Below are 25677 nucleotides of genomic sequence, written 5' to 3' on the forward strand. Positions count from 1 at the left end.
TCAGTATTTGTCCTCTGCCATCCTCCTGAATGAGCGTTTACATTCTGTTAATTACTGGTACAAGTGCAGCATCTAAAGAAAGTCTTTAATATTTCTGCTGAACCTGTCCTTCCCTTTCCAGAAGGGTGTCTCAAAAAAACAATGCGACGGGCAGTGTATTTGCTATTAAAAAGGGGCTGAAGCAGCTGCATATTGAACAGTTTATTTTAGGTATTTTCCAGGCCTGGACAGATGACCTGGTCTCCCTGGAAGAGGGCTAGCAGACTTCTCTGCCATTTAAAAACTGCTTTTGCTTGCTTGGTTTTTGTTTTCAAAAGAGGATTTCTCTTCTTTAAATAGCTTTTTAAAAGTGTATATAGCAGCAGTATGGTACAAAGATGGGGTGGGGTTTTTTCTTCACAGTACATACAGGTTAGTATTGCCACTGAAAATATGTCTTAAACAAACGCCTTTAAAAACAGCATTCAGTCTGTATCACTGATCAACTCAGAGTGTTCATAAACCTTTGCAAATCCAATACCCAGAATTTAAATAATAAAACCGGGAAGTGTTAAATATCATTCCAGAATCGGAATTAACAGTAGATCCCACATTCTCCCAATGCTGGCGCTTCACCAGGCAGGTACATGCTGCTCTATATACAGAAAAAAAAAACCCAAAAGCAAACATGTTTTGTCTTAAATATACATAAATAGCAGGACTGCAGACTGGAGAGCCATGCTTGCGTTAATACTGAGTCTGTGCTGGCAGAGTCCATATCCTTCACCAAACACGGGGACAGAGGAGTCCTTCCGAGCCTGTCCGTTGTGTAGCTGGGGTTTAGCAGGATGCGTCCTAAACCCAGAGCCTGCTGCAGGTAGAGGGACGGCAGCCAGCATGCCGGGGAGTGGGGGTTCACAGCTTCTTCGTTTTATCTTTGTTTTTCTGGAGTTTAGTGTGCACCACTTTGAGAGTAGTGAGGAAGTTCCCGAGGAAGAGCAGCAGAAACGTGAAAGCCAACACAAAAACCTGAGAGGGGAGGAAGGGGAAAAAAAAAACAAAAAACAAAAACACCCAAAACCAGTGAGAGCTGAGGGTACTGCTTTGGCCACATTTAAGTGAGCTCTGATGGGGCTTGGTTGGAAAATCCAGGGATCCATTAGCACGGAGATCCGAGGAGAGTAGATCATAGCCAATACAGCCACACAGCCAGCTGTGTGGGTTAACAGGAAGTATATTTTTATCATGATCATTTAAGTAGTATTTACTACTTCTTAATATTACAACATTGATTGTATTCAACACTGCTAGACTCCACCAGATAGTAAAATGAAATCATTAAGTCTAATTTAATAGATTAACATTATGCTACAAGCCCAAACAGCAGTCGCACCAGCGCGGGGGAACGCCACATTTCTGAGGGAAAGTGTTTTCCTCCTGAACAAAGTGAGCACAGAAGTTACAGCAAGATCCGACCAAAATAAAGACCATCCAATTACGTGCACCACTGCATGCATGATGTGGTCCAACCTGAATCTACAGGACAGCTAGAAAAAACGTGTTTAATGGGTGACAGCAACCAAGAAAACAAGTGGAAGGATCCCTAAAAGTGGGGCAATAAAGTGGGTAACACGTTTTTGAAGTGATTCACTGCCACCATTTTTTTTGGTCATCATATTTTTGTATAGGTGACCCATAGATCAGCCATAAAGAACCACCAGCAGTTCAGCAGCCATTGCTATTAAATGTACATGAGCAATATGGAGAGAGATTCACCCACATGTATTTTCCTCCCCCTACACACTCTGCCTTTCAGTTTGTGTGGTCACCCATGGGTACAGGTTTCCCTACAGTAATTTGCATTTATTTTGAATTCTCTTGTACAGGCTCTGCGCCACATCATCCCAAGATGCTCAGATGGGGTCAGATGCTCAAATATCTTTAAGGATGTGGTTAAACACCCCCTTCTCCCCATCTGTTTTTTTTCTGAGCAGAACCAACACGTACCTGCCATTCTTTGCACTCCTCATGCCTCGACAATCCAAAAAGCGTGATTGCGTTATATAGCTGCCAGAACTACAAGGGAGTGGGGTGGGGGAAGCAATTTCATTACTTGCAAAAAACAAAACAACAACAACCAACCCTGAAACCCTTCAAAACATTTGCCACATGCACGTGTGACACAAAGCAGCTTCTTATGGTGCTGCAACCGCAATGGCAGACCCTCCCAGGCCCCGCGCCACAGGGGGAGGAACAGGATTGCCCAACAACTTACGTGCCCAAAGAACAAGAAGGGAAGGAGAAACGTCAGCCCCCGCCACATCCAGGACTGAAATCCTTCTGGATTGCAGAAGAGGCACAGTGAGCACAGAAGAGCTGCAGCCCTCCCACCCAGACCACCCAGTAAGGGCTATTCCCGTCCTGCTCTGCAACAACCAACCAATTCAAAATACATACTTGAAAGTGTGGTAGTGGGAGGAGGAGGAGGATGGGGATGACCAAAACCTCCATCTTAATCCTCTCAAAAGCTGACAAAACTCAGAGCCCTCTGCTCCTGACCCACAGAGCCCGAGGAGGGGTATAAAAGTCTCGCTCCCCTTCCTGCCTTCCGACACGGGCAGTGGGGTGGAAGCTCTGCAAAGCTCACCCTTGGAAGGCCACAGAGCCCTCTCGCTATCACTGCATCTAAAAACCAGGCAAAAACTTTGCAAAGGAAGTACTGCAGAAAACCTCACCTACTGTAAGGTCCAAGTGGTTTCTCTCCCCCAGAGCACGGAGTCTGTAAAGGCAGCCCCTCTGATAATAATACTGTAGGAACTGAACACAACCTGGAGGAGAGAGAAAACATCATCACGTTGGCTATTCAAGTGGTATGATAAACGTATCAAACTATTTTAATAATGTTTAATCCAATAGCATTTAGTTGTTTATATTTCTACACTGCATATTTGGATGCTGTCTTTATATTCCTACAGTTTAATACGCCGGTATTTACCAAGGAGAGGTGGTTTTTTCTCAGCACATAAGATACAAAACTATTTTATCCTGTGAATTAGCAAGGTAAAATATACTCACTCTGAAATATTGAAAATGCTAAAAATTGACTGCGAAACATCTGATACATGAGTCCATCTGGCCTGAAAGCAAAATACAAAGGAGGTCTATTTGTTTAATAAAAAGCATACGATGCTGTGCCCTCCCCCTTCACCGCCAAGCTGGATCCCATTAGCAAATGAAGCAAGCAGCTGGTACCCAGCGCTCTCCACCCCATTGGGAGCCCAGAGAGGGTGCTACGGCCGCACATCACAACTCTGGCACATAGGAAACGCTCTCATAGATTGGATTTCCCCTCCCAACATGTGTAAGTGCTGCCCGCCCTGCCCCTTATTATTTGCTTATCGCAGTATTCTCTAGGCAGCAATCAAGGCCATTCAGCAACATCTGCATCAAGAATCCAAGTGGCGGAGCAGGTGGTGGCCATGCTCCTTATCCTAAGGGCAGTTCAGGATAGACAGAGGACGGTGGACCTTCTGCTCTAGTCGCTGTCATCCCCTCAGATTCAAGAGCAGAAACATTTGCCATTTTAAAATAATTTTGAACTAATCAGTTCATGCCAAAGTTGAGACAGGTTGCACAGGGGCTGTGTGCAGGGCTCATCACTGTGGTGTGTGACCAACACCACCACCCGCTGGAAGGTAACTTGCACTTTTGGCTTTATACTCTGTAATCTGGGTTCAGTAAAAGCACCAAACAGGTTCAATTTGTAGTGTCCTCCCTCTAAAGCTAAGAGCTGCTTGTTTGCTTAGTTACACAGAGAGGAATTGGGAGACTTGCAGAGATTTTGCTACTGTCAGCGCAGCTACGACTTAGGGTTTGGGTTTCTTTCTGTTTTTTTAAATCAGCAATGTAAATACAAACATGCAGCGTTGTATTTATCATTGAAAACATCTGTAACATCAGACAAATACCAAATCTGATGCTTTGCCATGTGCCTGTGTGGCTACAGCTTTGCGGTCATGCTGGATTTAAATGCTCAGATGATGCAAACACTGTGAAACAGGCTTGAAGCACCTCGAGCAGGCAAGAGCAGACTCACCACGTTAACATTACTCCAGACAGGAATGTGGAAACGTAGTGATGAGACACCCACCAGCCTTTGATCCTGAACAGAAAAAAATGTGGTAGTTAGATGAGAAACATGGATTTTAGCATTGTAACTCTGGCTTTACAGACAAAAAATTATCCTGACCCGAGGGAAAAGGAAGGACAGGGAACAAAATAGCTCAACTCAAGCAAAAGGAGTGTTACGGAGCACTGTCCTGGCAATCTGGCTTAGCTGGGGCCACAAATCCGTGACTGGTGGAGGGAGGCTCAGGACTAGGGCACGTCTCACGTGCTCCCACGAGCTCTCCAGCACAGCAAGCAGCAGCCCCTGCAGCGTGAGGCACCACGGTGACTAATGATGCACAAGTTTCAGCCCACACACCCTTTCTTCCGTGCCATGCCAATAAGTGACGTTTCCAAGTCCTTCCTATGAGGTGGCTGTTTCTTTCAGGCACAGATGCTGCAGAAGGCTCAGAAAATGACAGTGAAGTGAGCAAAGGCTGTAGTGAGGCAGAATCAAGAAGTGAAGAGCTGCCCCAGGGATGGTGCTGCCTTGGAAACTAAGCCAGAACGATGAGGTGTTTCCGACCAGAGATGCGCAACCTCCAACACCAGACGCACCCAAGTCACTGTGACCAACCTCTGTGGATGCAGCCTGGGCTCGGACCTTTCTCTACTGGCCTCAGGCAGGAGACTTTACATCCCCACACTTTGTTCTTTCCTCTTCACCTCTGGCCCCATAGCACTGCCCCCCTCTCTGGCAAGCACTCCAAAACAAGACATCACACCCACAGCAGCCCCAGGGACAGCCACACTTAGAGAAGAGACTGCTGCATCCCTGCTGCCTATCATTAATGCTGGGAACTGTGTCCCTAAGCAGCTCCCAGAAATCCACTCATCTTTAAGATTTTGCCCCTCTGGCAAAGCAGGAAGGCCCTGATTTTCCCACTGCACGTGCCACACCGGTGCCGGCCTCCAGGCACAAACCCCCTCTTGCATCAGGAGTGGGGACCACAAGCATCCACCCAGCAATGCCAAGACTCCCAGAAACCCTCCCAGCCCCATTTCAAGGAGATCATGGAAGCATCTGGCTTCAGAGAGGGAAGCAACTGGCTGAATCACAGAGCCATGAGCTGCTCCCAGCCGATCATTAGATATTGATAGTTTATTAGGACAACACCGACTCCTGCCACTAACACACATGCTGGTCCACCCCTGTACAAGCACTGTTACAAGGAAGCGTACAAGTTCTCTGTGCAGCATCCAGAGTGAGGATGTGTGCGGGAAGCTGGGCTAATGCAATGCTAGCTGCTTGAAAGGTAGCAAATGAGACAAGTCAATTAATTAATGCAACCAACAGGGAGCTGCAGCAGCCACTCAGCCAGCAGCTGGGAAGAGATGTAGTGAACGCTGCCGAGGACACGCAGCCAGCAGGTTCTTGCTAAAATATAAACACAAATACAAACTCGAGCAACTTCTTGACTCAGACCTAAGGGAGATCCTGCAGGAGCAATTGGCAGGACCTCAGCACCCTGCCTGAGGGTACCCCTACTAAAGACTGCCACCGAGAAACGAGGGTTTGGAGTAAAGATCAACTTTCCATTAACTCATCCCAGGGTTTTACTTGTGTTCCCAGTTCTGTATACAGTTAACCCCCAACCACCAGCTCTCCCTCGATACAACTAGTTGCACAGAGCCAGTACCTCGGGCTGCTCCTTTCACCAAAAGCACACACACACTTACACCCCAGACCATATCTACAACCACCCCATAGCTACCAAAAATATCCCATCACTTTGGACCAAGAGCTTATGCACTTTCAGGAACTGCACCTTCCTCTCCCCCCCAAACTTCTGCCCTTGGAAGCAACCGGGGAGGGGGCTGGAGACAAGAAACTTTACAAGAGAGGCATCAGCATCTCATATTTGCTGGGCTCCAGTGCCAAGCTGAATCCCCTTTTGTTGCTTGTTTTTCTTTTAAGGACATTTCATGCTTTAAATAGTTTTTTTTGCAGGTGGCACGGTACCTTGATCCATTGCTAATGAGAATGCTTTCCCGTATCGTCAGTGTGCAGTAATACCAGACCAACAGAAAGTTAAACACTTCATCTGTCACCCTGTTAAACAGAAAAAACATGCAGTGAAAAAAAAAAAAAAGTTCTGTTAATTATAAAAATACATTCCAAAAAAATCCCTGTTTTTCATCCCTCCCCTTAGGCGAGCGAACACCTGCCCCAATGAGGCCACAGCCACAAAGCCCCAAGTCCTGAAAGTCTCTGCCCCACATGCAGAACTGCACACACTGGCAGCACCGCCAGGCTCAGCCCTCTCCTCCGGGAAGTTCCTCCCGATGCAACACTGCAGATCTTGAGCCGATAAGCAGGTATGCAGAGATGACATTAATTCCTTCTGAAGGAGAGAAAGCACCATGGAAGCAGCAGATGATCCAATTTAGAGAGGCATTTCCAGGCTAATTCAATGAGGAGATTCCATAAGATCTATATAAATCCAATCAACTAAAACAGCAGAAGAGCATTACACCCTGGGGGGGAACCCAAAACTTTATTTTGCCATTTACAACCCCCTGAATCCAAGGGGATATGGGGCAGCCTCCACATACAGCAGCATCGTTCCCTGGTATGACCCTGCATTCACCCAGACCTGCAGAGACCCCAGTGGAAGCGCCTAGCTCCAACACCTTCCCGTTTTTTAAGGAAAATTGAATAGTAGAAGCTTGTTGGTGCTCAGGCATTTTATCACAACCTAGAGATAACGTGTCAGGTCTGATCACTTCATGCAAATCCTCTCTTGCTGCTGCCTTCGCAACCCCATCGCTGCAGCACTGTGCTGGTCCCTGCCTGGGACAACCAACTGCTACTTCCCAAGCACAGCATGATGCCAGAAAACCAACAGATCAGGAAACACGATGCTGGACTTCTCTTAGTTACAAGAGACTCCAACCTGCCAGTGTTGAAGAAGAGGTGCAGAAGCTGTCCTGCTGCCCAGCTGCCAGAGCCCATCTCACTGTCCTTCACAGAAGGTAAGTTAGTTCAAACACAGCACATTTTTATTCCAAATACTTCACTAAAAGTAAAAACGCAGCTTACCTGTAGTGGAGAATAAACCTGCAGGCGACAGCCCCAAGTAACAAGATTATCGTCAGATAAAGCTTGAACTTCTCATACTCATCCTTGTAGGCAAATCTGGAAGGGAACAGCCACTGTTTATAAACACAAATGGGTGTTTTACTGGAAGGTGGCTCCACTTTTTCCAAACCAGATATAAATCCACATGCCAAGCCCAGAGACAGAGGTTTTGCTTGAAACATTTAGAAAATGAGTGCATGGCGGCGAAAGCAGCGTTCTGCCTGCAGGGTCCATCTAGGCTGCACAGCTATTATGCTGCAAGACAGTGGCTTACGTCCCTAAGAGCTGGTTTCTCAGCTGGCATGATAAGATTGAAAAAATAAAATTTAAAAAAAATCCATTTTCTAGAGCACCATATGCCTCAAAGTTGCAATACCATTTTTCATTGAAAAAAAAGCCAAACCACCAAACCCTTACAAATTGAGGCAACAGGCTGGGCTTAAAAGCAAGTGATAGACTGAATCCATCAGTTACACTAAATGTTCCAGGCCCCATGTCATGGTCTAGACTTGCCCACCCTCAACATTCCATCTTTTATCAGATCTATGAGAAACCCATTCCTGCCTCTGGACTCCAGCCCATTCCCACCGCTGGCCCCAGGGAAACCCAAATCCGCAGGCAGGGAAACGCTCACTTACTTCGCTTGGTTACTGAGGAGAGTTACATTCACGTTTCCCAGCACCAGATTTAAGTACAAGCTGGAAGAGAAAAAACAAGAGCAGACCCAAGCAAGTAATTTTATTTGAACACCACAGCATGACCTAGATTGGAGCTGATGAGACTGGTGTCTCTGCCTAAGCCACGTTTGCTGTTGGTTTTTAATTACAGCAAACTGGAGAGAGAGACTATAGAAGAGAATTTAAATGTGGAAAGATTGCTCAGCATTTCCCAGAAGTCAGTGAAAAAGTTTACTTTCTGGTCCCTTTTCTGCACTACAGTCTAAGGGTGAGATATGTAGTTTGCACTGTCCAAAATCCAAAATAACGGGGAGAAACTGGAAGAAAAGTTTCTGATCCAAACTCCCAAGGGGCTGCAGTGTCACACAGCCTTTGACAAGTGAAAGAAATCTGTCCTAGCAACCAACTGAAGCTAAGTATGACTTAAGTCAGTTGAAAACACTATTGAAAAAAAAAAATTTTGTGCTAATTTAGTCTTTAAAAATTTAGCACAGGAGAACATCCGTGTGAAACAGTGAATCTCATGATCTCTCACCAGTGCAGGGTTACTTTTGTTTCAGCAAGAAAACCTGCACTGCCTACACGCAGCACATTTACATACACTGCCAGCTCATGAATTCTGTGCACAACTGACGCGGCAGCTCAGCAAGAGGTTTATGACTAATCTCGTTTTATATGTATTTCTTCAACATGCCCATTATCCTTCGGGAACAACACCGCTGTGAACGCTTAAACCACCAGCCCCCCCTGGAGCACGCGGGTCTTGCCGGTGAAGCACGCACCCGTTCTTCTTCGGCAAGTAGGCTTCCATGTCAAAGAAGGCATTTTGCCTCTCCTTGATCTGGCTGCTGATCTCCTGAATGAGGGCAAACTCTTCAGGACTTGCTCTAGGCTTGCACCTGCAAGAAAACAGAAACAAAGAGATTCCCCCTTTGTGCTTTTACCTCCTTTTGATTCAAAGGAAAAGAGCGTTGCCATAAAATCCACGCCGTTAAAAAGATAACTGTGGGAGAGTTGATGCCGTCACGCGCTTTGCTCCTGTGTTTCTGCAGCACCACTTGAATTGCCACGATTTTATTTCACTGTTGTCAGTTATTTCAAGCAGCTGGTTTATAAATCGGCTTCTCTTTTCAGCTCAGCGCAGTGACAGGATCGTCTACTTCTTCCTAGCAGAGCACTTAGGGAAAATTCTGCTTTTTTGCAGGAAATCCTTCCACTCTGGGAACTTTGCGCATGGTTTCAGGCACTGCCCTTGCAGAGGCTGCAGCTCTTCAGGCATGAAGTGTTTCAGGACGTAACACAGTGCATAGCTGATGATTTACCGACAAACTGCGGTTTTACCAATTAACGCAAAACAGAGCAATGCACAGCGGTGTTAGCAACCCACGGTGCTGGAGATGGTGTGCTCAGACTGTACACAAGGAATTTAGCCCGTGGCTCCTGGGGATCAGCTGAGCAGCCAGAGACTGCTACCTCCTGTAAACCCACCCAGGAGTAAGGTACCACCTTCGGGTTTCAAGGATTGACGCCACTCTTCCAGCACACGGCTTATGGAGCAAAGCTTTGCTCACCTAGCAAAACAGGAGGACCAAAAGTTGTGCAGTGCTGCAGCACATGGCACGGACCACAAGGATGTGGACCCAAACAGGCTTCCTCAAAGATCTTCTTTCTTTACAGGACTCCATCATTTTACCTGGCTGTTATAGATGGAAACGACTCAAGAGTAATGAGCAAAACTAGCATTGCAACACAAACTGTGTATTAAAATGCTAAAAATCCAAACATTTTAGCCCTTTGGGAAGGAAAAACATCCCATCCCTGCCTCCTCCACCCTCCAGGTCTCCCATTACCGTTGCAAGCTGTGCTTCAGATCCCTTAGTGTCTTCTTCTGCCGGTGTATGGAGCTGCTGCAGGCTGTCTGCAAGCTGGTGACTTCTTCCAGTTTCTGCCTGTAAACTTTGTGTGTTTCCTGCAGGAGAAGAGGGGATGATCAGTAGGAAGGGCCCTTCTAGGTTACACACTGCGTTTGCTCCTCACCTCTGAAGGAAGCAAGCAAAACCCTTGGGTTTTGGGGAGTCAGCAGGCACCCCTGCAAACAAGCAAGGACGGGGCCAAAGCAGCGCAGATCCAGCACGGCTTAAATGGACCATAATGAAATTCCTGCAAAAGGAAGAGCATCCTCTCTACGCTCATCTCATTTTCTCTTTCTAACAAGCCTTCCCGCTCAGGAGCTCCTCATTCCCATCCTACCCTGTAACAAAGCCACTAATCCTCAGCTTGATCCCAATCTGTCCCCATCAAACGGGTGGCCAAATCACAGAGCAGGAACACCAACTTCACAGCCAGATTAAATCTGGGGAAAGAAGACAACAGATGAAGACCCAGAGGAGAAAAAAATACAAATAACAAAAAACCCCCCACATCACCACAAAACCAGCCACAAATCCATGCCTGGGGGTTCAGATGCCTCCGGGCCACCACTGCCATCTCAACCCCATGTATGTTGAAGCAACCTTCTGCCCCATGCTCTGGTTCAACCCATCTCCTCCCTGCGGCATTAGATGCTCCTCAGCGGAAGCTTCTTTATTACAAATTATTGATCCCCTGAACCCCCCAGTAAGCATCTGACTGGCCGTAACGAGAACGTGCTAACCAACTGCAGAGGCGTCTCTGCTTGGGAATCAACGTGCTCTGCTCTTCTGCCCTTTGCAATGATTTCACCACCTTCTCAAGTGCAGGGAGACGTCAGACCTAACCAGGCACCAAGCAATGACCTCTGGGCAAATGTTAACATCTATGCCTTGGAAAACAAAGAGTTTGCAGAGTTAGTGCCAAGAGAAGGCGCTGGTTAAACAGCTATTTGTATGGCTGCTTTATCTACCGGCACATCAAGGACCACAGAAAATTAGCCCTGGTTTTCCCAGAGCATAAACATGGTGGCAAAACCATACAAAACGAATCTTTGCTCTCCTCCTCTTTAGGACGTGCTGGTAGCTGTTCATTATTTACAAGAGCAATGCAAAACAAGCTCTGGTATCCAATTAAAAAACCTTAATAACCAAACTAACCACATTCAGGCACTGCAGGTCTCATCGTTTCAGGATTGGGTTAGCTTTGCTTAGCACGGGCAGGACTTCAGGGCTCCCTGGATCGCACACTAACTCATTTTGTTTCTCTAGATGTCACACAACAGCATCTTCTAAAAGGCTGGTTCAAAGGATGTAAGAAGCTCTTTGACAAAAAAGTGTTCAAGTATTTACTGGAAACGCAAACAGGTCAGTTGAGAGCTGGTAAATTCAACCACTAGCCAAAAACATCAGGATAACTATTTCAAAATGACGCTGGGACTTAGAATAACATAATGTTTGCTAGTAGCGAAGTTATTCATCAAGAGGCAACTGCTTACAAAGGGGACCCACAGGGAGTTTCAGCACTGTCTTTACATTAACATACATAACCCACAGGGCAAATACCTGCTTGGAGGGTCAGGTCTGGCCACAGCCCTCTCTCCAGGTAGGAAACACGTGCTGAAAAACAAAAGGCCCCAGCACCCAGGACAGGAGCATTTTTTCCCTGAGTTAAAGAGCTCCCAGCAGAGCTGTCAGTGTTGTCTCTGCACAGTTTACAAGATTTATGGTGCCGGGAGCTGTGACTGCCTGATGGGAATTGCACTGCCTCGTTGCCCACGGACCAGGGGTGGGCAGCAGCTCTGGCCCACGCCGCAACTGCTTTACGTTTTCTGTAGGTACCCCACAGTCTGTTTTCCATTGCACTTGCAACAGCCCCGCTTGTGGTCAGCACTTAGTCGTTTGCAGGACTTAAAGCACATTTACGGGGAGCCCTGGCAGGGCTTTTTCCTAATCAAAATCTGGTTTACACGTTCACACCCAGGGTTTAAATTAACAGCCTGTTGCAAGGCAACTTGCGTTTTCCCATGTCCCTGCCCCACAACTGCAATGCCCCACGGCCCCAAGCTCTTTTCTCAGGCTGCTGCTCCAGGGACAAGGCACTGCAACTCAAACAACAAAAAACTGCAGATGTGGCTGGTTAGAACTGATTTGCAAACCTGGATGTCCCCCCACCCCATCTCACAACTGGTGCCCACTGCCCCAAGGGGATGCTCAGTGGCAGCATCAGCCTCTTCGAAGCCCCTCAAGTCAGCGCTCCCCAAATCCAAGCCCTGTGCCAGCCACCCAGCACGTCTGGGGCAGGAGCTATGACCAGAGTCCAAGGTCCTCTTCTGCAGGAGGAGGACACAGCCCCTGACCCAGAACTTACAACACAGTTCTAAAATACAAGACAGGGCAGGAGCGCAATGAAACCGGGATCCTTTTGCCCCACGGGGCCGGCACTGCCCTTGACGCACAAAAAATATCTGCCCACCATCAATTTTTTTTCCCCGCTGACATTGCACAAGAGACACTTTTAGTGGTGGTGACCAAAGTACCTTGGAAAACACCAACAGGGAGCTCCACCAAAATGTGAGCCACAGCAGCCACAGACCAGTACCTCCAGCCAGAGATGAGAGTCAGGGCAGCCAAAATGGATGCTGAAGGGGGGTGATGCAGGTGTGGAGGGGATGCGGGGGGTCAAGTTGCTGCTGGAAAAACCAGGCTCCTCAAGAGCAAAAGATGCTGTATGTCCAAAAAGCCACGTGCAAGGGCAAGCACAAGCGGACACCCACATCAAGGTACTTTCTTACTGAAGAGCTGGGTTTTAACACATCACGGTTTGACTTGAGTCTGGTTCAGGAGCACAGAACCTTCCCCCAAAGCACATTTAAGCACCACCAGCATCTCACAGGGCTGGAGCACAGTCACATCCTCATGACAGCACCACGTTCTCCTCTTCTGCAACACCATGTCCAGGCACAAACTCCATGTGTAAGCCCTGAAACTCTTGGATCATGGACGTGAGGGTCATGGACGTTATTGCAGTTTTTCACCTGTATGTTACTAACCACTGAGCAATGACACCTCGTGCCGCCAGCAGCTGCCACCCCATCAGTGGCATTTCTACTTTCCTTTTACAGATGGGGAAACTGAGGCAGGGGTCAGTCGCTACATTTTGCTGTGGTTTAGGCCAGACTTAAGCAGCACGTACAGCAACCAAGTGATCAACAAACCCATGCCAGCTGGTGCTCACCCCAGCACCCAACCACCACCTTTCCTCCTGTTAACAAACCGACCACCTGAACTGATTTTTAATTAAGACAACGAGCTCACTTCTGTTTGCAGCTCCCGTTGTGTGGAAGAGCCTGGAAGAGGCTAAAAGCCACGCAGGGCAAGAACAGCCTCTCACGTTTGCAGAGTGGCTGGAAGATTTCAAGCACGTGTACAGGTGCAGCACGGATGACATACAGGGAAAGGAAGGTTTCTGGAGATCGAAGCATTTTGCATTTTTCAGGAACAGCTCCCAGTCCCTGCTCCAAGGTCCTGCTGTCCCTCGAGGCACTTTTGTGAGATGGAAAAGCAGCGTTTGAAATCCTCCTATCCCCTCGCTGTGAATGAAGCTGCGGACAGGAGATGCTGGCAGCACAGGTGATACTTGCAACTACGTGCCGTGCTACTGGCACACAAAAACACCAGGTCCCCACTGTCCCCCCAGCGGGGGGAGCCACGGCCCGCCCCCCCCCCCCCCCCCCCGGCTGCCTCATCAGACGGCCCCGGGGCACGACCGTGCTTTGCTGCGGGGCGCCCCGCAGGCTCGTAGCACCTGCCTGGAGAGCTCCCAGGGCACGGCGGCTGTTCGGGGGTGCTGTGCAGGGATGCGCACCCACGCACGGCTGTGCTTCGTGCACCGGGCGCCGTGCACGCATGGCCCCCGCCGGGCACAGCCCCCGCCGGGCACAGCCCACCCGGGCGCCCCCCGGGCGCAGCGCGGCGGGGCTGAGCCTCCCGCACCCCGACAGCGCTATGCCGGGGTGGGAAGGGTCCCCCGCTCCTTGCAATGCCCCCTCCCAGCCCGGGCAAACCGCGGGGCGAGCCCCGCGCAGCAAAGCGGTGCAAAGCCGAGCCGGGGACGGCAGCGCAACGCGAGAGGAGCGGCGGCCGCGGAGTCGGGGGGGGGGAGGGGGGGCAGGCGGGGGCGATGAGCGGCGCCGGGCCCCCCGCCTCACCTGGAGCTGCCGGAACTCCTTCTCCAGCTCCCGCCACTCGCAGCGGCACCGCTCCAGCTGCAGCCTCATGGCGCGGCGCCCGCCCCGCCGCTACCGCCGCCGGCGCCAGCCCGCACCCGGGCCCGCGGGCCACGTGCGCCCCTGACGTCAGCGCGCGCGGGGCTGGGCGCGGCGCCGTGGCGGCGCGCGCGCCGCCCCGCCCCGCCCTGTCCTCCGCCCGCCGGAGGCGAGGGCTGCCCGCTGTCGGCGCTCCCGGTGGCTTCGTGACGTGCCCCGTGCCCCCCGCCGGTCCCTTCGCGTTGTGGAAGCGCTCCATGGGACCGCGGGCGGAGATTAAACCCGAACGCCCTCCGTGTGGCGCTGGCGGAGCCGCGGGGACGGTCCCCTCGGAGGGAGCTGCTGGCTGAGGCGAGCGCACACCTGGGCTGCGGCCGCACAGCCCACCTGCCGGGGGCCGGGCCACAGCGGGCCTTTGATGCCAGGAAGAGAAAATGATCAGGAGATTCCTGATTATTTTATTATTTTTTTTTACTATTAGGGTAATAACTCGCTTGGTAGCAGGGCTGGCAAATGGGGAGCGGGGGCTGGTATGCATATTCCTTTTCATACGTGTGTGGGTGGACACCTGAAATGCAGGCGATGACCTGCTGCCTGCCTCTGTGCTCGTTTTCCAGAGAAACCTGCTCAGAACTTGTGGTGTTTGGGGATTTCTGCTGATTTAAGAACCACCAACCACAGGGATATTGCATTGTCCCTTCAGCTCCTCCAGAGAGGTCCATGATTGTCCAAAGATCAAATCTGTTGTGGCAGGCCTTGATAATCTTGAAGTAGAATAATAAACTAGTAAACATAGTATAAATGTCACAGGAGTTTACTATGTATTAAATTTTCCCCAGATTGCAGCATTTGTCCACAATCTTGTGCAAGAGGACCTTATGTTACAGGAAGCCTGTATTTTGGATTACAGAAGAATCGCATGTCAAATCACAGCTTTAATTCTGTGCTGGATACATGCTGAAACTTTCCAGTTCATCACAAGGTTGGAGTATTCCCTACGCACAAAATTATTTTTCCTTCCCATGTGAAAATAATCCCTCCATCTTTACTCTGCCGTCTCAGCTCGGTTTCTCACAGAGCCACCCCTAAGATGTAGCTGCATTTGTTTAGGGCTTCTTCTGCTCATTATGTCACGCTCTGAACTGAGCACATTCCACTGAGCAGGAAGTGGTTAAGATGTAGCTGCAGAGGCTGGGGTGCTGACACCCTCCTGCAGACCTGGGTGAATCCAGGCCAAAGGGTGCCAGTTTGCTTGGTGGGTCACGAGGTGTTCAGGGAGGTTGGCAGTAGCAGGTTGATCCAAAAAGCGGGGGGACTGCTGCCATTAGTTGGGGGTGTGAGCCTCATGTGTGATTTGCACATAGCCAGAGCAAATATCCCAGTCTGCACTGCTGGCAGGAATGGTCAGTTTAAGAGCAGGTGGTTCTGTGGATGTCCTTTTATTTCCTTTAAGTAAAAACATTATAGTAAAAACACTTCAACCTTTGCAGGACAGCTTGAGTCAATCCTGACGTTCAGGAAGAGGTACTTCCAGGACACATTGTAAATTGTAAATAATCCATAAAACTATTAATTTCACTCCTGAGCTATAAGCCTCAAAAGAACAGAAGAAAGCTCTTAATATCACTCGTGGATCTTTGCCCTGGGCTGTAATTCTGCAGCCTGATGACGTGTTTGTTAGAGCCCCGGTCTGCGTTTCAGTGGGCACTGTGTGCACAAAGGGGAAATATCATGCATTTCCCACTCAGAGCATGCCAGCCTCAAGCTCTCCTGGAGCAGCCCTGCACCAAGGGATCACCAGATCTTTATTCAAAACTTTCCTACCTCTTCCCTACACCTCTTTACAAAGAACAATTCTTATGCATGTTGAGGCTGTAAATAATTATAACCTGAAAATACTTCTTTCAAGGTCTTTTAACTAAGACATGCTAATTATTAATATTCATTCAAGAAAACTGTATTAAACTTTAAAACAAAACACAAGAGAGTTTTATTAAACCCAAATAATGTGAGTGTAGCACGGCTGTCTGTACAGCTGGTTCTAGTAGTATTTAATATTGTGCCATTACTAAAGATTTCAGAATTACCTGTAATCTCTATCCACCTCCTGGGAGATTCTAGCTGTTTTTATAGTCTCATTATTTCAATCACATCTTTGTGAATAAAACCAAAGCAAGGTAAGATAACAGTGATTATTTTTTTTAATTAGAACTAGATTATTTATTATAGTGTATACAATTTTACTTGCTAAGAATGGAAACTGCAGATTTAAATTAATCTGACAATTTAAAAAGGAATCTAATTTCTGGGTTAGGGGTCATAAAATAATCATGTAATACATGTCATATGCTGTAGTCCAGAGTGACTTAAGTTTTCACATCCACATTCTCAGCATTTGTTTATTTAACTATCAACTTCTCTTTCAGTTTTCAGGCTTTTTTGCAATTTTTGTTTCTACAACAACTAAAACATGCTCCAAAACTAGATTTCTTGAAGGAAGAGGCTCAAAAAATCTTTATGAACATACATGCATTTAACCTTGTACCAAGTTTTCAAATTGGCAATTTCCTTAATGCAGAACCTGCAATAAGTAAGAGGGTGTACACCAACACAGAAGGCTTTCCCAGCAATACCTGTGGAAAATTGCAGACCTAAGTCAGATCTTTCTGCTCCTGAGGCCAGAGGTGTGGGGAAGGGATGGCTGGAACGGGCAGCAGGGGTTGTGTCTGGTAAGGCTGTGCTGGTCAGTGTCCCTCTCTGTCTCCAGGAGTGACTCCTACAGAAATTACATTTTACAAATCCAATCTTTGAGCATTACATTTCCTGTCTGGATTAAATGTTTATCTTGAGAAGAAAAATACAGTTAAAATTCCCTTATTGTGAAAAGATATGTAGGAATAATATAGTTTAAGGTTTCATTTTTTCTATCTGACTAAAATGTACCCCTAAATATCTGCACCTGTTGCACTCAATGGACAATCAAAGACCTTACTGGCCTATTACAGGAGTGCAAATTCTTTCAGCAGCTGGATTAAGGATTTAGAGAGGGAATTTTAAGAGCCCAGAGGAGCCCTGGCAGCTTCCTGCCCCTTGGCCCCTGACGGAAGAGGGGCTCTGTGCAGCTGGCACTTGGGGCTTCCTGCACCTCACCTGTCCTGCTCTGTCCTAGAAGCAGGTTCTGCAGGTTGGCTGGAGCACAGGGTAAATTTCTCTGAGCACATACCCAGGGATGGGGCTCTCGCAGCCCTGCGTTGTTTTTGGAAGCCTGGTTTATCTCAGGAGAACCTCTATTCTTTCTGCCTATCTTTCCTCATGGCCTGCCAAACAAACCACACATGCTTTTTGGTCAACAGCTAATTAGTCATGTACAGTTTTCATATTCAGGTTCAAGGATGCCTCCCTACCCACCATAGCAAACAAAGCCAGGGCAGTTGCCCTGTCTGACTAAGTCTCCATCCCTCTCTCTGCTCCCACAGCTTAGCTGAGATTTTGATTCAGTTTACCATTTTACAGAGGCAAGAAATGCTACTGTGCAGGGTGAGGGGCTTCTTTAAAAAGCATTTGTGGCTTCCTTGAAGTAGATGCCCTAAACACTTACCCAAACCCACCCAAACTTACCCAAAAAGTTAAAATGTACAGATAGACACCAGCGTCTTCATGCAACAGCACCACACGCTCTTACCTGTGTTGCCAGGGCCAGTAGCGTTGTGCAGGCTCTTCCTTCTTCATCTGCTTTTAAGCATGACGTTGGTCAGTTGGTCTCTGTCCTGCCCCTAGCAGAAGGCTGCTGGCCTGGAGGAGGCTCATGAGGGCTCGCTTCCCTGCTTCCAAGCATCACTGTATCACTCTGGATTGCTGCAGATGACAGCTGCGCTAGATTTAAAGCTATAAAAGCGTGTCTTTCACTTGTGTCAACATATGATGAATGGTGCCTTTCATCTGAAATTGATTATTTTAAGAATGTTTTTTAGGTGTCTTGTAGATCTAACCTTCCAGCCTTTTAATGGCTGGCTTTTGCTGCCAGAGAACTTCTAAGGCCTTTACCAGCAAATCTACAAATACAGAATCTCTGGTTTGCCTTTACCTTAATTAATCCCCAATTCATCGACCATTCGCTGCCAGAAAACATATCAAAGAAATGGAGTTAATAAATCAAGTTAAGGAGCAGAGTGAAATGTGACTGTTTGTTCTGCTGGTGTTAAATTTTGTTCGAGTACATGTACAGCCACACGTGAGCTCCTTTCCTTCGCCCTCCAGACTATTTCTGAACACAGATTCCATTCATTCTTTTCTCTTACGATAACTGAGGCTGTTTCCTTAGGTGCTTTTCCCCTGTCCTAGGAATACCAATTCTTCCCAGCACAGTGCAAAGAGAAAGGGACAAAATATAAATGTGGATGAGTCCCTATCCTAATGTCAGGTGGTGAAAAGCCATGAGAAATAAAATCCTTGGCACATGTGTCAACTGGAGATTGGTCCTGCTGATTCATCTTGTAGCCTGGATTTATTCCTCAGCTGAGGGCTTGAAGTGAGGCATTAGCTTGGGTATGGCCAAATCTATCTGCCTCCATCTTTGGGCTGTGATCTGAGTGTTTTAAAACAATACTGAGGGTCCTGCAAAGCACTGCCCAGTTGTGCAGTAAATAATTCTTAGCTTTGGGTAACTTCACTATTTAATATCATAAATCTACCTTTGAACAGTCTGGTTGCAGGCAGTTAAATAGAGACCATTAGCTGTAAATCTGCAGCAAAAGAAACTCTTGGGGAGAGGATATCTCCTAAGTGTCAGCTTCAGGGACTTCAACATTTCACTTTGCATGACTATGTAATGCTTGAACATTTCAGATAACCTGGGGTTCTTACTTTAGGTTGTTTAGACATAAAACCAACGTGGTTTCTCTTTTGGGAGAGCTGCTCCCAGTGAAAAGGAGGGAAGAGTTTTAAATAAGTACTTTCCCACAAAACTGCCTCTTAAGCCAAAGTCAAACAGTGAAGTTTACATCTCAAACCTTTTACTTCAGTTCCTCCTCAATCTTGCTATTCTTAAAAACAGGGTGGTGGGGAAGCTGCTTCAATGCTGCACCCACTCTGTGCTCCTCCAGCTAAACCTGACACACGCTTGGTCCAAGTCCAAGACACTCCCACTTCTTCCTCTGGCTTTTCTTTTGAATATAGTAGCAATAAAACACACATCTGAGCATCCTACTTCCACAGTATGTTGTTGTCACATTCTTCACCTTTAAAGAATTCCAACATATGTTTCTCTAAATGTTTTTTCTCTCTTTATTTTACAAAGTTCCCAGAATAAACTTGAATTATTGATTCTGACAGCTTTCAGTTGGTTTGGGCATTTCACTTTGGTGATTCCCCAAGCTTTGTGAGAGCAAACTCAGCTTGGAGTAGCTGTCTCCTTTCATTGGGAAAATGATTGGTTTCAGATGTAGAATACTGAGGTCTTTTGGGTTTCTTTAATTTTAAAAAAATCTTACTCTTTAAACTGAAAAAAATTAAGGCACATCATATGTCATGGGACCTCGCTCCACAAATGTATTTCTGGGCATGTTTCCCCATGCATCCTCCCCGTTGTTTTGTTTGCCCTTCAGTGTGTCCAACTTGGAAAAAAATGGAGAGCTAAAAGTCCATTGCAAGAATTGTATTGGCAGTATAATGGGCTAAGTTAAAGCATAATTTACACTGACCGATTTAACAGCTTCCTTTCAGTCTTAATAAATGTAAGGTTTAATCAAATGCCAGACAACTGAAGCAGCAACGGTAAAAACAGCAACAGAACTGAGGCCCCTTCACTCCTCAGTGGAGGCGTCTTTGCTGGTGCTCCTCAGTGGCAGTGATCAATGTCTGTGAGAGTAAAACAAGAAACCAATTTCTTAAAAAAACAGCTAAGAAGGAGATTTGGGGCCAATTTTTGGCTGGAAAGGCTGGAACAAGGAAAATTCCATCAAGGAAAACCCAAATTCTTTTCCCAAACCATCATAACCTGGATTTTGACCCTACTTTTCATAGTGGCCTCAATGTTGTGCCTGGAAATGACTGCTCTTGGGCGAGGAAGAGGATTTGATTAGGGTATTTCTGGGTCAGTTTGGGTTTATGTGTCACACTTCAACTGAATTATATATTCTACATATCTGACACCCCTTACAAAAATCATCCACACTTCTTATTAACAGGGTTCCTTCTCACATAGTGGAACGGCATTTTTGAAGTAAAACTTCAGTGAGTCAAAAGAACTTTCTGATAAAGCTGCAAATACCACTGGTTTCTCTTCAAGATGGTCTAATTTTGCCCTTTTTTGTGAGAAGAATATACTTACATTTACCCACTCTGTACCCTTGTAGTACAAAAAGGTACAGAATTATAATAACAAGTGACAAAATTATTAAGTATAATTCAGATGTTTGTACCTGGACTAAGAAAACTGTAGATGGGAATCACGCACAGCCCCTTGCCCAATTAACTGGCTCTGTGAAGCCTCCTTGATGGGGCTGGGAGGGTCTGCGAGGGCACCCAGTGCTGATAACCCACTCTAGGACCACAGAAATAAAATAATAAATGCACAGAGACCGGCAGCAGAGGGATTTAAAATAAATGACCCAGAAACAGAAGCGTCACCAAGTGTTTCCCTCCGTTGCCAGCCAGATATAGAGGTTTTTGCAGAGGCAGTTTTCAGTCCCAATTTGTGAATTTTTATTTGTGGCTAAATTATTTTAATCCTTTTAAAATCTTTATTGCATCTAAAATGGTTTCAAATAAATATTGAGTTTCAAATATGTATGTAACTTCTGGTCAGTAGAAGTTGTGGTTAGGTGATACGTAGTTTGGACTTGCAGTTCAAAAACCTTGGACAACCTGTGCTGTTTAAAAGTATTCTGGTGAAATGGTCTGAATTAGCTAATTATTTTAATTGACAGGTTCTCAGTTAAGTGAGAATGTGCAATATAGGGGCTGAAATATTCAAAATAATTAATATTTTTCCAGAAGGGGCTATTTCTGCTTGTAATTTAAGGCTGTAGTTTTTGGGCTGCAGTAAGCATTTTTTCTCCTCCCTCATGGGTTTCTCATTTCCTCAACAACTGCCTGTCCCCCACTCCAGCCCCACACAACCGGCCACAGTAAAACACAGGAACGGTTGTCTTCAGTGATTCTTAGGCTCTGCCCAAAACCAGAGTGCATTGACATGAATGAGTGTGAATAAATCCTTTTTGAACATCTTCATCTCATTTTTAATAATAGGAAATATTTTCTCTTGTATAAATTTCCTAACTTGGTCAGCTTCCATAGATTTTTGTCTGGTTTTCCTGCTTAAAGAAGTCTGTACATTCCACCTCTACTATAACCCTGGATTTAGGGAGATGCAGAGCCACCATCCCCTGCAGCCAGGAAGCAGATGCTAGGACCTGCTCACCAGCAGCTGCCATCTTCCCAGTTCATCTCATCCAGCACCAGAAATTCCTGTTTGCATTTTCCCACAGTACAGGTCTCCCTCCATCATTTCCACACCAGCTTGCATGTTGGATGTGGAGCACCTCTTCCTTCCCTCCAGTTCATTTGCCTTCTCCATCTGATTTCCCAGGCAGCGGCATTGTCTCCTCCTGCTCTGTGACCTCCTCGTGCATGTCACAGGAGATGGAATATTTGCCTTCAGTCATGCTCACACTTGGAATAATTCCATGGAGGAGGGGTCTTTCCTCTGCTGCCCATACTGACAGCAGCAGAGACAGTCCTGGCTGAAGCAGCCTTACACTTTCACTGTTTGCTGTATTGCCTGTTACTGTTACCATCAAACCTGAAAGATCCTTCCCTGCTTGCAAAAACTGCACATTACCCTAGCAGTCACCATCGCCTTACGCACACCCTCTGCCCTATGCAAGTGTGGGCACAGCATTTAACCACCTTCAGTGCTACAAACACTGAAGATGGCAGACAAACACCCATGGGGGAAGACCAAGCTGTATCTCACCTCTGCAGAGGCAGGTGCTTTATTTCAACTCCAGATTCTCCACCTACCTCAAAATTTTTACCATCCAGCCTGCCGTGTTGTGCACAAAAAATGTGGTAAAAGGATGAGAATAAACAAATGCATTTGGCTCATGGGAGTCATAGGAGAACTCTGGTTTCATACTTGAAATGTGCAGTTAAGTACCCATTAGGGAAGATTATTGCAGACACCCACAAGGCCATAATGGCAATCCCTGCTCACAGACGCTGTGGAAGAAGTGTAATAGATGAGGGAATTAGTGTCAGGTTTATTCAGATTTCTCTTCTAAGACCTTTGATGTGCATTTTCAGGGGGTTTCTCCTTTTTCTTCTGACATTTGCAAGGCTGATTTGCTACCCATCAGTACTGTAATCAGCACTTTCATTTCCAGGTTCAGCTGCTGTGCCTCTACAAAAAACAACCAGAGATTAAACACTTGTTGCTTAAAATCCAGCATTTTATGTTCTGCTGGATAATCCTTAAAGACACGTAGCTCCTCAGAGCGGTGTGCACTTGGCGGCTCCGCAGAGGAGCCCAGCTCTGTTCATCCCTCGTACTCCCCATGGGGCCTGCAGGATGAGCCCGTGTTCCAGCAGCATCCCTCTGCGCCCGCAGCCGCTCGGTCCTCCAGCTCTCCCGGCCATACTCCCGTCACCCTTCGCGCAGGAGTTTGGCAGAGTTGCTATGACGACCCTGCCGATGCAGCACCGGCACCCAGCGCAGGTTGGTGTCTGCCGGGTGGCTCTCGGGGTGCGGAGCAGCAGGAGGACACGGGCCAAACTTGAGGGTGCTTTGCAAACCGAGTGCGTGGCCTTTCCCCATCGCTGGCTCCCGTCCCTGCCCTGGCACCCTGCTCTCACTGGGGAGGAGCCCCAAAGGGCACCCTGAGCGTTCTGCTCGGAGCGGCTGGGAACGGCTCAGCTGCGCCGGAGGGTGCCGGCAGAGGGACCCTGGTGCCAGTGTCGTGGGGCAGGAGTCAGTGCAAGGGGTGGTCTCACTCCGGGGTGTCCTTGGGGCTGAGTGACGGTCAGGCAGGGTGCTGCTGGGCAGGCTGCACAGCGGGATGCGGTGCGGTGGCAGGCAGGGCACTGCCAGGGACAGTCAGCAGCCCCTTCTATGCAGCCAGGTGTATTTTCCACCTTGCTCTTCATGATGTTAAGATGTAAGATGGATAAAAAGTGTAGCCATAGCTAAATTACGTTGCTCTGAAGTTTTGCGAAGAGCCAGGGGAAAAAACGCTCTTCAGCAGAGCCACGCAAACTAAAGCTGCGGTTTACCAGAGACCTGACAAAACTGAGGTGAGAGCACAGAGCAGTGCCTGGGGGATGAGATTCTCATCCCCAAGCGCAGCAGCGGCTGCAGAGCCGCATGGGAGCAGCAGCCTCTAGCCGTCAGCACCGAGAGCTGCAGCCGCTACCGGGAGGCTGCAGCCCCAGTGGCTCTGCACCCCTGCTGCCTGCTGCCAGCCTCCCACACCCTTCTAGCAGGTGGCTAAAAGCATCCAGGGTGATACCAGCTGGTAAAAGATACCAACTACCTTATCGCTTTCACAAACGTGGCACTGCTGTTGTAAATTTGGAAGGGGATTTGGCAAATAAAAAATACCAGCCTGCATTGCACTGGGTGCTCCACGTGGGCTGTGCCTCGGAGGGCATGGCGAGCAGATGGTGGGGGGCTGGGGCTGCTCCTGTGGCGGGGAATCCCTCCTGAGATTTTTAAATCCTAAGCTTTGAGTTGAAGAAACGGTCAGATGTGGTGGTGGGATGGTGATGCTCCCATCTGGCAGGGGTAGTGAGGAGACTTCACAGCTGTGAGCTGCTTGGAGGTTATGGCTGGTGTCAGGGTGGGTGGATGCACATAGCTGTAGCTCAGCTCTTTTGCTTCCCCAGCATGGGGAGGACAGCAGTGAGCTGGCAATGTATGGCGCTGTGTCCTGCAAACTCCCAGCCCTTGGCAAATATTGGCAAGAGCCCCCCTCTCCTGGGGCTGTGGCACCCAAAAGTGAGGGAGGAACTTAGCAGCTGTGGTGCATCCTGCATTGCAGAAAAAACATCCTCTGCAGTGGGCTGTGACTGCATCATACCAAGGGACAGATCCTGCCCTTGGTGTCCTCAAACCAAGGTCCCCAGAAGGTGGCATGGCCAGGGAACTTCAGCTGCCAAATCCTCCCCTGCCCTCACAGGCAACCCTGTCCCCAAAATATCTGCTTCAAGGGTTGGCAGTGTGGTGGTCTTTGCCTTCCCCCCTCATCTTGAGGTTGGTGGAGCAGATACCTGTGTTCAACAGCTGAAGGGGGAGCGACCAGTTGGCAACCCACTCTCCAGCCCCTCTCCTCCCACCACAGCCTGGCAGAAACCCTTACCGCTGCCTGGGTTTGAGCTCACAATGCAGTGCCCGGGGAAGGTCTCCCAGCCTTGCCTGCACTCCCCTGGCCCTGCCTGCACTCCCTCAGCCTGCCCACGCTCCCTACAGCCCTACGGTAAGGAGCACTACACAGCACGGCTGCATTGTGGGGAGGAAGGCTCATCATGGACACAGAAATACTTTCTTTAGCCATAATATGCCCCCAAATAGCTGTTGAATTACTATTCCCCACAGCTACAGGGAGAACTGAGGATGAACGATAACTACATTTTCTTATTTACAATTTCTAGCTCATGGTCCTTAGCAAGGACCCAAAGTACCTGTGCTCCCAAGCTCCATGCTTTCCCCCACGCCGGACTGCCTGGCATCTGCAGCCCAGCAGCAACGGGAGCTCTGCTCTGCTGAGCAGGGAGAGATGCAGCAAAATCCCTCGGTGTGGCTCGGTCCAGCAGATCAGGACAGAAGGGGGAGCCCAGGAGACAAAACTGGAGAGCATCCCACTCCCCCCTGCCGCTGGTCTCATTGGTGGTGGTCATCAAAACTTGCTTTGTGATTCTACAGCCACCTTTTGGTGTTTATGGTTTATAGGGGACCGCTCTCACCCCCAAGTCCGTGCCAGCATTCCCACTCCACTGAATGGCAAGCCATTCCACCAGCAGTGCTCAGAAATTCAACGCGTCGCATTCCGCCTTTGTCCTCTTTGTATTGATGGGCCAAAGTATCTTCTCCCTCCTTTTGTCTGATGCTGATCCTTTCCCTCCAGACCTTTGACACCCGATTCATGCCCCTGCTGTGCCTGTCACCCCCTGCATGCTGTTCATGCTTTAAAACCCACATCACTTCAGAAGTCACCTCCTTGGCAGCTTGCTTGACAGATGGGCACTTGTTCTGCCCTGGGCAATTCTGCAGACTCCTGGTAGATAGAAACGTTGTGGTTTTGACCCCTTTTAACAAAACACCTGCAGGACTTTTATTTTTAGCAGTAGATGAGCCTGAGCTATGTTACTGCTGGGTATATGAAGCGTCTCAGTTCCCGGTGGGCCCCAGGGACACCGGCCAACTCTCTGACCTGTTCTGTCTTTTGAATGCTTTCCAAGCTCCTGAGATATTTCCTAGCAAACAATTTTCTAATTTGCTTAAACGACTGGTCCCACCTTGCGCAGAGCTGGCAGAGGAGTGGCCATGGGAAGGAGCCCAGCAGGGGTTTTGGCTGTGTGGCTAAGGGGCTGCCTTTCCCAGG

General features: G+C 48.1%; 1 protein-coding gene across 6 annotated transcripts; it reads right to left on the reverse strand.

Annotated features, from left to right (window-relative positions):
* Positions 1 to 186: 186 nt before the first annotated feature.
* TMEM120B (transmembrane protein 120B) lies at positions 187 to 14198 on the reverse strand. 6 transcript variants are annotated; one of them, XM_040609881.1, is made up of 12 exons: positions 14024 to 14198; positions 9756 to 9874; positions 8688 to 8804; positions 7867 to 7926; positions 7190 to 7285; positions 6110 to 6199; positions 4076 to 4141; positions 3055 to 3116; positions 2715 to 2807; positions 2255 to 2316; positions 1987 to 2055; positions 187 to 1008 (listed from the first exon to the last, which is right to left on the reverse strand). In XM_040609881.1, exons 1-12 carry the CDS (start codon positions 14090 to 14092, stop codon positions 895 to 897), a joined length of 1017 nt encoding a protein of 338 aa, XP_040465815.1. In that variant the 5' UTR covers positions 14093 to 14198; the 3' UTR covers positions 187 to 894. The 6 variants fall into 6 exon arrangements, 5 of the variants coding, with proteins under 5 accessions (XP_040465815.1, XP_040465805.1, XP_040465825.1 ...); XM_040609871.1 differs by having other exon boundaries at positions 2255 to 2319; XM_040609891.1 differs by having other exon boundaries at positions 932 to 1008; positions 1983 to 2055; positions 2255 to 2319.
* Positions 14199 to 25677: the final 11479 nt, after the last annotated feature.

The sequence above is a fragment of the Falco naumanni genome, chromosome 1 (genome assembly GCF_017639655.2).
Source record: "Falco naumanni isolate bFalNau1 chromosome 1, bFalNau1.pat, whole genome shotgun sequence".
In the NCBI taxonomy this organism is placed as follows: Eukaryota; Metazoa; Chordata; class Aves; order Falconiformes; family Falconidae; genus Falco; species Falco naumanni.

Excerpts from the sequence above, each read along its gene's own strand:
- TMEM120B (XM_040609849.1), bottom strand. The coding sequence starts at position 14,092 with ATGAGGCTGCAGCTGGAGCGGTGCCGCTGCGAGTGGCGGGAGCTGGAG. Across the intron at positions 7,286-7,866 it reads CTCCTCAGTAACCAAGCGAA|ATTTGCCTACAAGGATGAGT; the intron begins GTAAGTGAGCGT and ends GTTCCCTTCCAG. Across the intron at positions 6,200-7,189 it reads AGGTTTATTCTCCACTACAG|GGTGACAGATGAAGTGTTTA; the intron begins GTAAGCTGCGTT and ends TCTGTTTAACAG.